The 16,392-nt window shown below is 40.2% G+C and overlaps 2 protein-coding genes across 3 annotated transcripts in view; one reads left to right on the top strand and one right to left on the bottom strand.

Moving 5' to 3' along the window:
* The window catches only part of traf6 (TNF receptor-associated factor 6), a 13,372-nt gene extending 11,247 nt beyond the window's left edge, over window positions 1–2,125 (top strand). For both annotated transcript variants that reach the window (XM_088334136.1, XM_088334135.1), the window contains exon 8: window positions 1–2,125. This exon is cut by the window's left edge and continues 47 nt beyond it. In XM_088334136.1, the coding sequence (XP_088190262.1) occupies window positions 1–553 (553 nt within the window). In that variant the 3' untranslated portion in view covers window positions 554–2,125.
* Window positions 2,126–3,855: 1,730 nt separating this feature from the next.
* trpm5 (transient receptor potential cation channel, subfamily M, member 5) overlaps window positions 3,856–16,392 on the bottom strand; it is a 42,249-nt gene continuing 29,712 nt past the window's right edge. The window contains exons 15-29 of the mRNA XM_088333349.1: window positions 15,846–15,969; window positions 15,251–15,396; window positions 14,970–15,082; window positions 14,803–14,901; window positions 11,571–11,829; window positions 10,778–10,896; window positions 10,570–10,702; window positions 9,143–9,317; window positions 8,856–9,024; window positions 8,597–8,775; window positions 7,670–7,802; window positions 6,078–6,150; window positions 5,886–5,976; window positions 5,154–5,206; window positions 3,856–5,089 (exon numbers count right to left, since the gene is read on the bottom strand). Coding sequence (XP_088189475.1) covers window positions 4,943–5,089; window positions 5,154–5,206; window positions 5,886–5,976; window positions 6,078–6,150; window positions 7,670–7,802; window positions 8,597–8,775; window positions 8,856–9,024; window positions 9,143–9,317; window positions 10,570–10,702; window positions 10,778–10,896; window positions 11,571–11,829; window positions 14,803–14,901; window positions 14,970–15,082; window positions 15,251–15,396; window positions 15,846–15,969 — 2,013 coding nt within the window. The 3' untranslated portion in view covers window positions 3,856–4,942. The remainder of the gene's footprint in view (window positions 5,090–5,153; window positions 5,207–5,885; window positions 5,977–6,077; window positions 6,151–7,669; window positions 7,803–8,596; window positions 8,776–8,855; window positions 9,025–9,142; window positions 9,318–10,569; window positions 10,703–10,777; window positions 10,897–11,570; window positions 11,830–14,802; window positions 14,902–14,969; window positions 15,083–15,250; window positions 15,397–15,845; window positions 15,970–16,392) is intronic.

Here is a 16,392-nt window from a genome sequence, read left to right as displayed (position 1 = left end):
GACTGTGAAGGAGCTGGAGGCCCAACAGTGTCATGGTATCTTCATCTGGCGTCTCAGAGGTTTCTCCGGCCACCTCAAGAACCAAGAAGCAGGCCTGCCGGTCGTTGAGCACAGCCCAGGGTTTTACACGGGTCGGCCAGGCTACAAATTGTGTCTCCGTTTACACCTGCAGACCCCCAATGCCCCACGCTGCTCCAACTACATATCCCTCTTTGTTCACACCATGCAAGGGGCTTTTGACGGACAGCTGAGCTGGCCTTTCCAAGGCACCATCCGTCTGGCAATCCTCGATCAGGGCCCCGACGCGCAGCATCATATGGAGGTAATGGAGACCAAGCCAGACCTTCAAGCCTTCAAGAAACCCACCATTCAGCGTAACCCCAAAGGCTTCGGCTACGTGACTTTCCTGCACCTTCATCAGCTGAGTCAGCGAGCTTTCATCAAGGATGACACTCTCCTCATCCGCTGCGAGGTAACCCCGCGATTTGACGCCTTCCAATGCGAGGGAGCCTCCGTGCAGCCGAGAGGAACCGAGGGCTCGCCACGTGATTGACGTGAAGAGTTTCCAAGATTGAATCTGTTCCGCAATTGTGCCTTACGAATCCTAAGTATCACTTTAAATCAATTTTATCTGGATCTGATGAGTAATGTTTTGCTTGTGTGCACATCTTGTTAAAGTATTATAAATTGGTTCTGTTATTCATTTACTTTCATCTAGCAAACTGTTTCTACCACATCGCACAGTTTATTGCTTTTCTTTTTGTAAAAAGCAAATTTAGAGAAAATCTAAAAATGCAGGCAGGTAGATGGACGGCTCGGTGAAGAGCGCGCAGCCCCACGATGCGGAGGTACAGGATTTGATTCCAGCTACTGCTGCCTCCCTGTGCGGAGTTTGCATGTTCTCTCGTGCGTGCGTTCGTTTCCTCCCTGGTTTACTCCCACATTCCAAAAACATACATGCTAGGTTGATTGGCAGGTCCAAATTGTTCCTAGGTGTGAATAAGCGAGTGAGTTGTCTGTCTCTGTATGCCTTGCGACCTGCCGGCAACCAGCTCAGGGTGCCCATTGCCCAAAGATGGCTGGAATGGGCTCTAGCACACCCGTGACCCTACTGAAGATAATTGATGCAGAAAATGGATGTATGGATAAATATGCAAGCTTACATATATTTGGGCCTAGAAAATCGACTCTGGCACTGATTAAGCAATAATGTGCATACCGTATTTTTTCCTGGATAAAGCACATTCTTTTTAACATAATATACAGGGTGGCCGAAAAGTCACGCACCAATGTTAATATTTATTTTTTAATTTGATACCACAGTTTGATTTACTTTGAGACGGCAGACCTACTTGGTTTATGCAAGACAGTGCCCCGCCGCATTACGCAACGATTGTGCGTGACTGGCTCCACGAGAATTTCGAAAATTGGATCGGTCAAAGAGGTACGGTAGAGTGGTCGCCCATGTCGCCTGACCTAAACCCGATGGACTTTTATTTCTGGGGTCACATTAAGCAAATTGTTTATTCAACTAAGATTCGTGATTTGGATCATCTGAAGAGTCGTATTATTGATGCTTGTCAACAACTTGATGGTGATGCTGATTTACTGAATCGTGTCTACAGGAACTTTGAATTTCATATTGGCTGGTGCATAGCTGCAAACGGCGTACATATCGAGCATTTGTAAGACTTGTAAAGAACTTTGAATTTGAATAAATGTTACTACTATAACCTATTCAATTAACATTGGTGCATGACTTTTCGGCCACCCTGTACAGTTTGGCCCGGAAATATTTGGACAGTGACACCGGTTTTGTTATTTTAGTTGTTCACATAAACTTATTCTGAAATACAATAAAATAATCAATATGGGCTTAAAGTACACAATCTCGGATACAATTTGAGACTTTCCATATCCAAATCAAAATAAGGGTTAAGGAAGTTAACCCTTTACACTCTACCTCTTTTTCAAGGGGCCAAAACTAATTGGACAATTGACTCTGAGGGCTGTGATTGACTCAGAAGTCTCCTCCTTTGTTAACCTGTCATCAATTAGGTAGTGAAAAGGTATCCAAAAGGTTGATTGTATGGTGTGTTGAAAAAGTATTTGCCCCCTACCTGAATCATGTGTCCTGTGTTTTTTGCATATTCATCACTCACAAAGGTATTATACAGAGACAACGTATTAAATACAAAATGCAGTTTTGAAATGTTGATTACATTCATTAAGGGACAAAAAATGTAGGCCTATTGGGCCTTTTATGAAAAAGTAGTTGCTCCTTACATTTGCCAAAAAGCATCTTGATCATCCTCAAGACTTCTGTAGAAATATTCTGTGGACTGATGAGTCAAAAATTGGAACTTTTCGGAAGGTGTGCAGCCAGGTACATCTGCCTTTAAAATTGCAAAGTATTTTACTAAAAGAAGATGAGGCCAACAAAAAGCATGGCTGTGGCAGTGTGATGATCTGGGGCTGCTTTGCTGCCTCAGGACCAGGATAATTTGGTGTGGTTGACAGAAAAATAAATTCTGGTGGTTACCAGAAGATCCTGAAGGAGAACGTCCGTCCATATGTTCGTGCCCTTAAACTCAAGCGGTCCTGGATCATACTGCAGGACAACGGTCCAAAGCACACCAACATTCCTCCACAGTGTTATAAAAGACTTGTTACGAATTATCATAAATGTTTGATTTCTGTTAGCGCTGCCAAAGGTTGCCCAACTCGCTATTGGGTTCCAGACTTCAGGCAGCTATTTCAACAAAATATTGACAACAAACCCTTTTGTTTAGATCGGTCCAATTTCTTTTTTGAGTCTCTTAAACGTGGTGTCTTTGGAAAAAACGTATATTCCCTCAATTTCAGCCAGACGTTGTTCGACCACTTGAACTAAACATTAGAGGCTGTAATTCGATTCTGGTCAAGATATTGAAATTCACATTCCCTTGAACTGCCTCACTTCAACGTTTCTCGCTTATAATGCTTAGTTTTAGACGATAAACATTTAAAGGGCTGCGCGTCATACACGAGTGCGTGTTACACACAAGTGCATGTTATACTCGAATAAATATGATAAATATATATTTTTTTTATATGATTAGTAAATGACATTTATTACATTCTGATGTTTTCTCATTCACATTCATGTTTAAACGAATGATTAAACAAAATGTGCCTTTATAATCAATATAAAGCATACATATTTTAGTAAATTATCATTTTAACCATTAGAAGTCACAATTAAATTCCCTTTAGGTATTCTTTTTAAATAAGAAAGTTGTTTCGTAGTACAGAGGTTTGCACTTTCTACAGAGTAGACTATTTTCTGATATGACCATTATGGAATACCTATTTTACCAATGAGGATTGGTATGGATCTGCAAAGGAATGTGTGTGGAAGTTTAAATAGTTATTGAAATGGGAATGCTTGCTCAAGTTGTTTTTATTGACTGAAATAAAGACTTGTCTCATCTACAGCTGAGGTGGCCAAACTTTTTCCTCTAATGGAGACATAAAGACTAAAAAGGGCTTAAAGGCTACTTTAATTCTTTCTAAGGACAGTGTATATTCTTTGACCAGTAGATGTCGCTGTAGTGCAACCGAAAACAAGTGCTAAAGGAAAACAAGAAATAATACAAACTAAGTAACAATGTTGTACAATCTTGCAACGCAATGGAGCAGCATGGGAATTAGTTCAGCCAAAACAACGCTGTACAACAATTGACCAATCGTGTGCGCCTTCAAGATAAAAGAGACGAGACAATGCGGTCCTGTGAGAAAAAAATTGTGTGATGTGATAAAATCAAATGCCTTTTCCCATTTCGACTAGATCCATAGTGGCATGACAATAAGACAGCGGATTTAAGCTTTTTATTATTATTACCAAGGTCTGGCCTTAAGAAAATTGTCAGACATTAAAACAATCTGATACAGAAAAAGTAGCCGACCACTGGTTTAGTAGACACTTACAATAAGGAGAAAAGACAACAATGGATTTTGAACTTGCAAAGAGAACAGGAGAGGACTGTACCCAATCCTCAAATAAGAAATTTTACCCTGTTTAAAAAGATCCTCCCTCGAGCCCTTTGTTTTTTATTAAATCACTCCAGGTTACAAAAAGTAGATTAGCCTTAAATGTGTGGAAATGAAAGAGCAACATGATTGGCCAGCACATAAGTCTTTAGTAATGAACAATGCACATTAACAGTCAAAACAACAAACAGTAAGCCAAAATAGCAAACAACTTTGCGCAATAATAAAAGTCCTCAGCAAACCTCTGATAGTAAAAGCAGAATAAAGGATTTACTTAGCATTCCCCCTTACTATATCACAGAAACAAATATTCTATAAGAAATGTTCACAACACTTAAACACTTTGAATAGAGTTTGTACAGGTGCTTGAAATCTTTAAAAATGCATGAATTTTAATGTTGTGTTATCAAGGATTGAAAAGTGCTTGAATTTTTAGGTGAAGTGCATGTAAATGCTTGAATTTTTTTGCCATATTTCTCAACAAGTCTGCTTAAAAATGACAGCTTTCTGGGGGATTCATTTTGCCATTGCATTTGTTCTTCCATTGTGATCCACGGCAGCTATTTGTACGGCATTGTCCTATGAAGCGCCATCACCCCCTACGGGTCGCGCCCAAGAGGACAGGGGTATGGTACACCTAAACAGGGCACTATGGAATGTGTATTTTTGCAAGGATACCGTATCAATTACGGACAATACAAATTATTCGGGTGGCGCATCCCAGTGGTAAATTGTAATGGGAAGGACTTCCTGCAACTGAAAATGAAAGCTACGTATTCCTTCTTTTTTTCCAACATCTAAATGGGAATAGAATTGCTTAAAAAAATACACTGGTTTCGTTTATATCCACAAATCTCATATGTAAACCACAGATATAATGTATCTGTATTTGCAGAGTACATGACATGCTTCACACTGGAGTTATTCTTTTAACGGTGGTTAAAAACTTCAAAATTGTCTTTGAAAGTCCTTGAATTGGGCCATGAAAAAGTTGTACAAACCCCGATGATGATAAAGTATGTTCAAACAAAGTTGATATATATTTCACGAACATCCCCTAGGAAAAATATTTTGAAATCACTTCTTACTAATCACTGCTTTTTTGACACTGCAGTTCTAACCTGAAGCTCGTCGGTTTTCTTCCTAGGGTAGGCTTCATTGCCCTCTTTGCAGCCTGCCAAAGACAATGCAGTTTTTTGATCCATCAAATTCCATAAAAAACGTCATTAACCCTTGAGGCATGCATTTTTTTTTGTAATACAATGGTTGTAGTCTATATTTTTTGGACATGAGTGTGGTAATTCAGCCATTTCTGAATATTATTGACACACCTCTCAAAATGTTCAATGGCATCAGACATATTCCGACACATATAGTTTTTTATTTATTTACTTAACATAAAAAATTCTAGGGGAATGTTTCATATGTCCTAATTGGAGCATTGAATTACTTTATAAGTATATGCTCATTTTTTTGACAATAGCAGTTTCCCACAAAAACCTCACAAGTTAAATTTCCCTGCAAACCGTTATTGTTTGGGTTTTAAACACTCAACTGGGAAATGCTTTGAAATACACCAGGATTATGATATATCAACAATGAGGAATTATAATGGATGTCTATACTTCCAAATAATGCACATAGCATGTTTTGTGTATGTGGTTGGCTCCCAAATGCAATAACATCTAAACCATAGCACCGTGCCATTTTGAACTCCCAATCGTTTACTTTTCAATGCTCTCCGATCGAAAATACAAAAAAACGTGAAGATTTACATAATATGTACCTGCATGCCACAAATGTTAAGTGGTATTAGTTTAACAGAACATCATTGTGATTGCCATTGGACTCACTCGGTGCAGTTGGAGCCTCTTTGCCACATGTTAAGGTGCTCAGAGCGAAGCATTCTGCCATCCAAGACAACACCTCACCACAGTATTTGACCTAGATTTAAATCCCGGTGACACAAGTATGACTCCATAGCATGCTGCTTATGTGATAGATCCTTATATGAAAAATGAAGAATATCAAGAATGTGGGCATACCTGCGCCTCCATGGATGCCAGTCGTTTCTCTTGGTCTTTCGCCCCACCGATAATCCTGAGCAAACTTTGAACCCTTTGGCAACAAACAAAACAAATGTATCGCAAAACTAGTCATTTTACAAATAAATTTTTTAAGAGGAGTCATTCTATGATAGATCTGTCATGATTACTGATGTGACTCACCTGTGCCCGCTCATTTGGCGCCAACCGCCGCGGGTTCTGATTGGCTCCCTCTGCCTACTTAATTCTAGTCCTGTCTGCCCCCTGTTGTCAGTCTGTCTGTGAACCTCAATTTATACTAGGCAAGCCTTTTTTCGACCCTGACTCCCACCTGTCCCATTTTGCTCCTGTCTGTCTCTGGCTACGACCTGTTTTGCTCCTGACCACGTCTGCTCTCCCGTCCCGGCTTAAGACCCTCTTTGTCCCCGACTACGTCTACTCTCCCTTTCTGGCTTACGACTCGCTTCCTCTCCTAGCCCCGGCTATGCCCCTTTTTTCCGTCCCTGACACCGCCATCACTCACTACGGAAGATCCACTTCCGTGTTCGGGTTGTGAGCGACTTGCTTCCCGCATCCAGCAAACACCCGATTGTGGGCGCAGGCCTTCCTCTTTCCTTCAATAAAACATGTGAGAAGCGTAACGCAATTGGGTCCCGTTTCCGTTCAGGTCCTGAGAAGATAATCATTAGCTTCAAATACTGTACTTTCCGAACTATAAGGGGCACCTAAAAACCCCAAATTGGCCCGAAATTTGAAAGTACGCCTTACAATCCAGTACGCCTTATTTACAGGAAAGTATGGCGGATGGGATGGGAAACGCATAACTGTTCTGCCTTTAAGAAACATATAGAGTGGTCTTTGAGTGCCCTCCTTTGGTTAACATGTTGCTAAAATTAATTTTAGTAGTAAAACCAGATGTTTTATATAAAAAAATATTTTAATTTAAATGCATATATTTACTTTTTATGCAACCCTCACTTTTACTATAGTTTAAATTCCATGCGCCTTACAGTCCAGTTTGCCTTATGTATAACAAATATATCACCAAAGACTATTTTGGGGAGATGCGCTTTATAATCCGGTGCGCATTATAGTGCGGAAAATACAGTATATAGTTATATTTACCAAATTTCTGCGTTAGCTTCGTGAATTTTTTGTGTCACAATTCTTCATTTACAAGCTCTGCTACAGCAAAAGTAAAGCAAATTGTTTAATGTACAAATATTTGACTTTAAAGTCTGTTTTCCAGTATAAAATTTTAAATGAATTATTACATAATGTAATGAACAAATAAATTACTGAAATAAGCAGTGGGATTTCTTCTATAATCAAATGTGTATTTTAATACAACAACTTGTTATTAATCTATTCACTATAATGACTTACCTTTCTGGGATTTAAATTCAATTACAAGTTTTGAGCCAGAATGAAGAATATAGGAGACTGAATTGTATCAAGCTGGCCTGCTGGGTTCATTTGAGAAATTGGCTATAAATAAAGCGTGACACCTAAAAGCAACTAAACATAATTCTTGTCAGGATGGCAAGGAAATGACTAATGAGATTGATAAGATAAAAACGAATAACAACTACTTCGAGGCTGTCATCTTGAGTCGCTCCTCACTGCTCTCCCAATGTTGCCGCTCGATCTTGGCCAAGTAGTTTTCTTTTTGCACAGTCTCCCATGTCATCAGACGCTGGTCTAGGCCTGCAGGCAGCTCTCGCTCTGTTAAAGTAGAAAAAGCCATTTGAAAAACTGGAACCTAAAATGGAACATCTTTCCATTAGAGCAGTGTTTTTCAACCAGTGTGCCAGGGCACTCTAGTGTGCCGCTGGAATTTTCCCAATTTCATCTTTCCAAAAAATCAGGCCATTATTCAGTATTTTTGCCATCTTCAGACAAGGAACTGTAATAGTCATCCATATCTGTAGGTGGCAGTAGATCTTTATGTACTTTTTATATACTAATTATCTGCTCATGAGGTAGCACAGTACATTTAATAACTTAATTTGTTTTACAAAGCGGTTTAAGATTGCAATGTAAAAAATTAAAGAATGAATAACGAACATCATTCTTTTTTATTTTAAGTATTATTTTCTTCTTTTTATATACTAATTATCTGCTTATGAGGAAGTACAGTGAAATATTTGTCATAACATTTTCCAACATTTTCGACGGACAGTGTGTCTCGGAACTTTTTTATAAATAAAAGTGTACCTTGGTTCAAAAAGGGTTGAAAAACACAGCATTAGAGCACACCTATGGTTGGCTAAGGGGTTGTTACGGATACATCGAATTGAAAAGGTGAAGAAAAAAATCCCAGATAACAAATTCTTTTTTTTTTGTGGTATTATGTTGGTTATAATTGCCTCTTGAAAGGAAACCAAAAATTGCATTTTCAGTGAAAAGAATTGTGACCAAAAGTGCATTTTTCAGTTAAAAAATGTAAGTTGCCGAGTACTCGGAACATCCTAAAAGTAAATAGAGAAGTGGTGTAAACTTATTTTAAAATGTCATACCAAGATGCTCCTGCTTGGACTCGGGCTGCTTGACAAGGCTGAGAAGAAACTGAGAGAGGTGGCTGATGATAATGAAGGGCGGAGCCAACGCTGGGCGTCTGTGATACTCAACAATCAGGTTGTACCTTTGGAACTTCCAGAAAATATCGGTGTTTCCCTGTACAACCTGAAATGTGTAACTATAGATGGCAATAGCAACAGAAAATTGAGACTCCGGAGATCTGTCAACAGAATTGCCAGATGTTTATGAGCTCTTGACCTGAACATGGCAATCAGCAAGTTGAGCAGAAGGACATTAGTCACAAGAAGGAAAATGACCAGAAGGAGGATGACCAGCCAGTTGGCGTAGACATTCGGACATGGAGGCAGGAGACCCTCTAGAATCTTCTCCGAGTTGTCGGTGCAGTTCATTTCAGGCATTCGAGCAGCTGTGCCGTGAAAGGGGGGCAGAAAGGAATCATGCCTTGCTGAATTCTGGCCCACTCACACTACTCAAAATGGAAAATATCATAAGATACATTATGGATGCATCTTACGATCACGTACCATCTATTTCCTCTAAAGGGATCTGTCCAAAAATGTGGAGGTAGGGGCGGTACAAAGCCCGGCGAAAGACCCAGTCGATGCGGGGGTCGTTGGGATGGAGAAGAGCCTGGGTGGCCACCCCATACGCGATCAACCACACACTCAGGAAGAAGAGGAAGAAAAACACATCCTTCATCTGGAATAAAAAAAAACATTCTTTCACTTTTCATTTTTGAATATTCTTTCATCAGATATACTTAACAGAAGGAAAAAATCTATTCCTGAAATGATTAGAATTCATAAATAATCCTCAATGTTTAAAGTTTTGTCGGCATTGAACTGCACTGTATCATATTGAGAAACGTTACAAATATAGAATTCTATTCTTAGTCTGTATGACAGATTCACAAGAGGATTGTATATTTTTATGCTGCTTTAATCATACATCCAGTCTCAACTGCATCTCACGGCTTACTGCCTCTGAGAATGGGTCTTGCCCTTATGGTACGTAGTTGGCTCCAAACATAGGCAGATAAGTTGCGCCTAATGGTTCCTACCGACATTCTCACATCTCCCCCTTTAAGTGATTTACCAAAATGTATTTTAACAACATCAACAATAACATCAACAACTGCTTTTTATAAAAGACAAGTGATTACAAGTAAATTCTTGTGGGTCTTCTAATCATGGTCACAAAAGGAGTCTCTGGAATGTTTCTGATGTGGGCATCTTGATGTTGTAAGACCTTGGTGTCTGGGCTGGGGCTGTGATGACCCCAGGTTGTGCTGTGTTCTTCAACCAGACTCCCTATCATGTTTGGAGCTCCTGTCTTTGCCGTTCGCTGTGTTTTTTGTTGTAACTCGTATTTGTTGATCTTTCTCCCTGAAAGCTTGTAGGCCAGGTTATCTCTGTTCCAAGTTCTCACGGGTGTTTGGATGTTTCGACCAATCTGGACCAAAGTCAGAGAAGCGCCTTGCACCAAAGTTTTGGCCCTGCAGGCCACACAGGATGCTCACCAAGAAGGGTCTGACATAACTGTCCGCAATCTTGCTGCTACGGGTCCCCTTAAAAACCAAAACCTTGAGAAAAGCCGGCCAGAAAAGATGTTCTTCTTGGTGAATTTGAGTCTCATAGTTTGGATTACTCCTTGTGCTGAGAGCCATCGCTTTCGGTTGCACTACCCAACACATCGATATCTAAAGGTTCAATGAATCACCCTCTCCCTTTAATGAATTACAGTCAGGAAGTATTTGGTTCAAACCCCTGTGTTTGTAAAACCTCTCCACAATAAAGTCCATCACGACAGGAAGCAATAATAAAAAGTAAAAGGAATATTCTTAAATATAATGCAAAACGTGCGATGCAGATGGTTTGTGTTCACTGTATAAAGGTCAAATAAATATAAAATGTCAGCAGGTTAAACATATGCCTGTGTTGTTTGTGCTAACCATTCTCTCCACAATGATGATCTTTGGTCCCAACTGCTTGTGAATAGCAAATATGTGGATCAGCCGCAAGGTAAAAACCATGAAGTCAATTGCTAGAACTGTCCTTCCTGCTTCGTACGTGTCTTTGACCATCCTGCCAACCATAAAAACAAAACGAGTTCCATCAAGATTATGTTTTCTGCGGCTACTTTGATTAATCCTTGTTTACCTGCATGAAACGCCGACAACAAATAGTGACATTGCAACCATATCACACTTGTTCCAGTTGTCCTCTACATAGAGTCTAAACTTATTTAAGATGTTCATCCCTTCATCTGAAAAGAAGCTCTGCAAACATGAATTATTTTTGAATTAGACAAACATTGTTGTCAGACAATGATTTCAAAATAATATATCTGTTTAAAGGGACAGTGTGTATTATTAAGCTCCTACTAGTGGTCAAGAGAAACCCTTAAACTTGAAAAACAATATAGATTTAATTAATAAGCAAAAAATACATGAACTGGTTTGACATATAGAAAAACTTGGGACCGGTGAGTGCTGAAACCAGCTTTTTTACGCATTTGCCCGGCAAGGCCAAGATCCAGCTCATCTCTGAAGAGCGGGATGACTCTTTACACCGAAAGACACAGCGAGCAGATGATAAAGGTACGGGATTTGAGTCAGATTAGGAGGTTTCCCCTGCTACTGGTAACCATGGAAGCCAGTATTATCTGTTAATGTGAGGGAACAAACCCCAACCCAAAAATTTGAACTGAAGGGGGATGGGCGTTACCAGGATGTACTTGCCAAAGACACACCAAATGAAGTGGTGCCTCGAGAACCCTGGCGGTTAATCCATGAACATAAGTATCGAATAACGGCCCAGTTCTTTAACCCAATGCGGCCACACAACTCCGAATAGTGGTCTACCGCTCTAATCATGCTGTCCCTTTAAGAACTTATCTAACAAAGCTTTAAGGTATAAAGCAAAAGTGACATTTGACGTTTCGAGAGGTCACCTGACGAATTTCTTCCAGCACCAAGGTGAAAACCCAGAAGTAGAGCATTATCTCGGGGGCTCCGGGACCGAGCGGGGGTGGTGGAAGAAAGTCCAGTAGAAGCACGTAGGTGAACAGGAACAAGAAAGCAAAATACATGATGACGTTCCCGAGGAACACGGTAACTGGAGCGCTCCAGAAGTGGCGCCAACGACACAGTAAAAAACGCCACCACACCTGTGCGCAGCTCTGCTCTGCTGATGGACCAGGTGATGAGTTCCTTTGTAAAAATGCACAGGACAGTTTGGAAGTTAAAGCACAGTGATGAATTGAATTCCCCTGTTGAGATGGATGTACAGTAATCCCTCAGATATCGCGGTTAATGGGGGGACAGAACCCCGCTGCGAAACCTGCAAAGTATTGACGCGACTTCATAAAAGCCAAGGGTCAAACTTACCTCGAGATGATGTCCTTTCTGACTTAGAGTATACGAAAAAATAACAACTAAAGTTCTACAAATAAAAACACAGAATACAGAATTGCAGTACAATGAATGGTCTTCATAGTCAGTATTCAATAGTTCAACGTAATCGGACAGATTTTCTTTTCAGTGTAACAAAGCCAGCTGCTGGCTAGCTGCACCCTAGCATTGGGTATCCTCGGATGGAGCCAAGTCCCTGTGATGATTAAAATACAACTGTCCCGAATGTAGTGTTTCCCCATGAGTTGTAGCTCCACGTTATCCATTTCATAGGTAATGGATCAGGCGAGATACAGGCTCACCAGGGGTTTCTTGTTATGTAGCCTAGCTGTAGTAAGCCAGACCTGCGCCGCTGCTATTGTCTTCTCCCCCGACGCCGCCTCAGTCTCTTCCCAAAAACTGATAATAATCCACAGAGCACCCACTGGTATTCAGCATTTTTTTGCGCTTTTCTGGATTTCCTCTGAGTCCTGTTGAATTGATGGATTTATTTTTTATGTAACAAGCCGCTGCTATACTAGCTGTCGCCGTGCTTCACAATTTGTTTTGGGTGGACACATTGACTTGTGACTGACAGCTTGCAACAGCCTATCACAGTCGCCCACACAGACGGTGACGCTCACCCAACACACAAGCCAACAATCCGCCCCAAGATAGCATCTATTATGTGCTGTCTGCTGCAGAACACAATGCACAGTATTGTGATATCAATAAAAATAAATACAATTTAATTCAAAACCCGCGAAGCAGTGAACTAAAGATAACCGACGCGCGAAGTAGAGATGTGTCTTTGTATGGCATACAACTAAGCTCAAGCTAAGCTTGATTTCATTATATCTGCTCTACCTGAGTTCCATTTTGAGAAAACAGCAGCAACAAGCTTGACACTAGCATTGTAACAGCATAAATTGAAATGCAGGTTGAATAATTCTGGTCCTGTTCTCCAACGTGCAAACATTTTCCTAGATATCACGGATAGGGAACAGTACAAGAACACAATGCAGTTTAGATGTTAATCAGTAGGGATAGGCAAATGAATCTGAATATCGATATTATCAATATCAAGCAAGTAGTTGGATTATATGGATACTATTGTCCTGGGATCGATGATTCACCCCTTCACCAATCTCCTCAAAGCATCTATTGGTGCAAAGCACAGTCCTTTTCCCCTTCCCCAGCACCACTCTCTAAGTCTATGCCCCCTTGCTTGACTGGCAGGCACACTTTTAGCACCTGTCCCTGCCTGGCCTGCTGCTGCACCATGCCTTCCAATCAGAAAAGATGTCCTAATCTACATGCACACCCTAATCAGAAGTTTAATACGGCTGAGGCAAATGGGAAGCACAGCGCGGTGGGGACTTTTCTTTTCAACAACAAAAAAAGGACAATGCCAGGTGTCATTTGTGTGGTAAAGTGGTCTGCTCCTAGGGCAGATCTACATAAACACAGGAAAGAGCTGTAACCAAAAATGTAAGCATGTTACTTTTCCAGAACAAACTTAACAACAATTTATCCACACAGTGACGATCATGAATCCAATTGACTTGCCATGTATCTATCACGAACCAGGGCAGGAAACAGGAAGGAGAACCCTATAGCGTAACGTACTCACAATTTATTAGGGAGAGGAGGAATGCGCGCACACTCGATCCGGGGATCGATGGTCGCGGAAGTGGATTGAAATCCAAACAAAAGAGTGTTCAAAATTAAACTAATCAGGCCAAAAATAAAACAGGATCAAACGCAGGCAAATTCACAGAACTAGACATTTCACAGAGTTTAACAGTAGTCTTGCAGAAGTTTCGCAGACGCTCAGACAACTAACGGCTCAAAAGACCGCGTTTAAGTACTCCCAAGGAGCAATCAGTTAACGTGTCTCAGGGGGCCAATTGGGCGCCATGGCAACCGTGACAGTATCTTTTAGGTAAGTGGGAGGAAACCAGAGTGCTCAGAGAAAACCAACACGGTACAAGGTGAACATGCAAATTGTACACAAGGAAGTCAGGAGCTGGAATTCAACCTGAGGCCTACATACAATTGTGAGGCTGACATGCTAAGTAGTAAGCCACTGAGGCGCTGGAAATAGTGTGCATTTATTCAATTTGAAGGTTGTTGTGCTCCATGCACAAAGTAGGTTTGCACTATTCAAATTCAAACCATTCCAGAGAGCATAATTGGTTTAATATCTCTGTATTTTTCTTTCTTTTAGTTCATCATGATGGGAACATGGTCATAAATAAGCCCTAGAAACTTTAAAAAGAATCATGATTTCATTTTTTTCAAAATAGTGATATGATTCTTTTTTGTTTTGGAATATAACCCACCACTACTTAAATGCCACATGTGTTTATGTGTGCGTTTGTATGTCACTTATAGGCTCCCAAATGGCTAAATATTTTTTTATGAAAATGTACTTTAGGCCTCCGCAAGTGTCTTTGGCTAGCTTTTGTGGTAAAGCACTCCCAGCAAAATCGATAAATATTTGCTTTGGTGTTGTCTGCTTTTTTGATTCTCTAACATCCTTTGGTGGCCAAATTGTGTACTGCAGCTCCCGACCACCGATCACTCCAAGCAGCCAAATCCAATCCTGAACGCCTGGCCATTTTGCTTTGACTAATTCAAATTAAATTCTTCAATTTTAACTTCAATCTCACAGTTGAGGACATTTCTAAACCATCAATTCTTAATATTAAAAATTAACCAAATGAATCACCCAAGCCCACGGGTGCATCATTAAAAAAAAACATATTTATAGTGTCATTACAAACTTACAGTGAGTCATCCTTTTCAGTCAAAAGTAAAGTCTCTGCATCCAATTGGTCCAACTCTACAAATGGCTCCTCATTGCTACGATTTTCCATCTCTTCATTGCTACAACAATAATACACGTTAAAAAACATCAATAAAGGATAATCAGTATCAAATCCACACAATCTCACCGGAACTTTATGAGGTTCGTCCAAATGAGCGGTGGGCAGAAAAATGATGCAACAAGCTTGGAGATGGCTGTGTCTGTTTTCATTGACCCCCACCAAATTTTTGTCAGAAGAGCCTAAAACAAAGAGCATAATGAATAAATACATATTTTCAATTGAAAAACTTTAGTCATTATATTTGTCGGCCCTAGAACCCTTGTGGTCAAGGGATACAACCAGCCAACCAACCAAATAACTAATACCTGTACACAGAGAGCCCAAAATAGAATAAATGGAACTACTACCTGAACTCCATCGTGGGCGAAGAAGGACTTGGCATCGGCCTCAGTTGCGAGGTTGAGGACAGTAGATTTGCTCCAACACTGTGTCCTCCTTACTAACAATGCATAAGCCCTGTCTTCACTGTTGGAGTAACACTCACCAAAAACATCTATGAGCACACAGGGAGGGTATGATTGATGGACATTTTATGAACCCAGAAAAGTAAATATTGTGGTTGGACCGTCCCCCTAATTTTGAATAAGGTTGCAGAACTCATTTAATGCTGACAAAAATGAATGTGAGTGAAAAGCATTTTACACGTGTTACTTTTTCTGTTTGTCGGAGCAGATTTTGCCAATGATCAGCAATATTTAAACAATAGGAAACTTGTAATATTTCAGTTGATTTTTTAATGAATGCATTATGTAGGTCTTTTTCGTTTTTTAACTGCCTAGCTGAATATAACATACTTCATTAAAACATTCACATTTCCTGAGACTGTCCCGTATACAAAAAAAAAGCCTCTGTTCCAGATTCTCTTGTCTTGTGTGATTCAACTCGTGTGACGGTTTTACCTTCTTACCTAACATCCCGATATCGGCTTGACATAATACTTACCAAGGGCAAACTGCTCATACTTGGCCTCCTTCATGCTACGTGCCGACTCAGCCTCCGATTCTAGTCTTGCCATCTCTTTCAGAATCTTGCATCCTGCCAATGCAGCTGCAACTGCTTCAGGGCCCTGAATGAATTACATGAATACAAATATATATGTCATCACCTGCACATATTCACATCACAGTATAGAAGCTACACCACTATGGAATGAGCGTAATTGCTTCTCACTGGGTAAAACCATACCTCTCAATTGGATCTCAATACTTGCAAATCAGTGATAGCAATTTAGGTCTTATGAGCATTAGGTGTGGAGTCCCTCAATGGTCTGTTTTAGGACCTTTATTTATTTTTTTATTGTAAATAAATGACCTATGTAATGCATCATCGAAATTAAAACATATTATATTCGTTGATGACACTATAATATTAGTGTGCCTGGAGGGCTGTGGGTCTTTTCGGAGGCTCACAATTACATTATAAATCAGGAATGTAAGATTTGATGATAAAACTATTAATGAGGGTTGTATCCCTCAATATCTGTTTTCCT

Source organism: Urocampus carinirostris, chromosome 4 (genome assembly GCF_059441175.1).
Source record: "Urocampus carinirostris isolate Australia breed hairy pipefish chromosome 4, RoL_Ucar_1.0, whole genome shotgun sequence".
NCBI lineage: Eukaryota > Metazoa > Chordata > Actinopteri > Syngnathiformes > Syngnathidae > Urocampus > Urocampus carinirostris.
The sequence above is the reverse complement of the archived record's forward strand: the minus strand, read 5'-3'. Positions and strand labels throughout refer to the sequence as shown.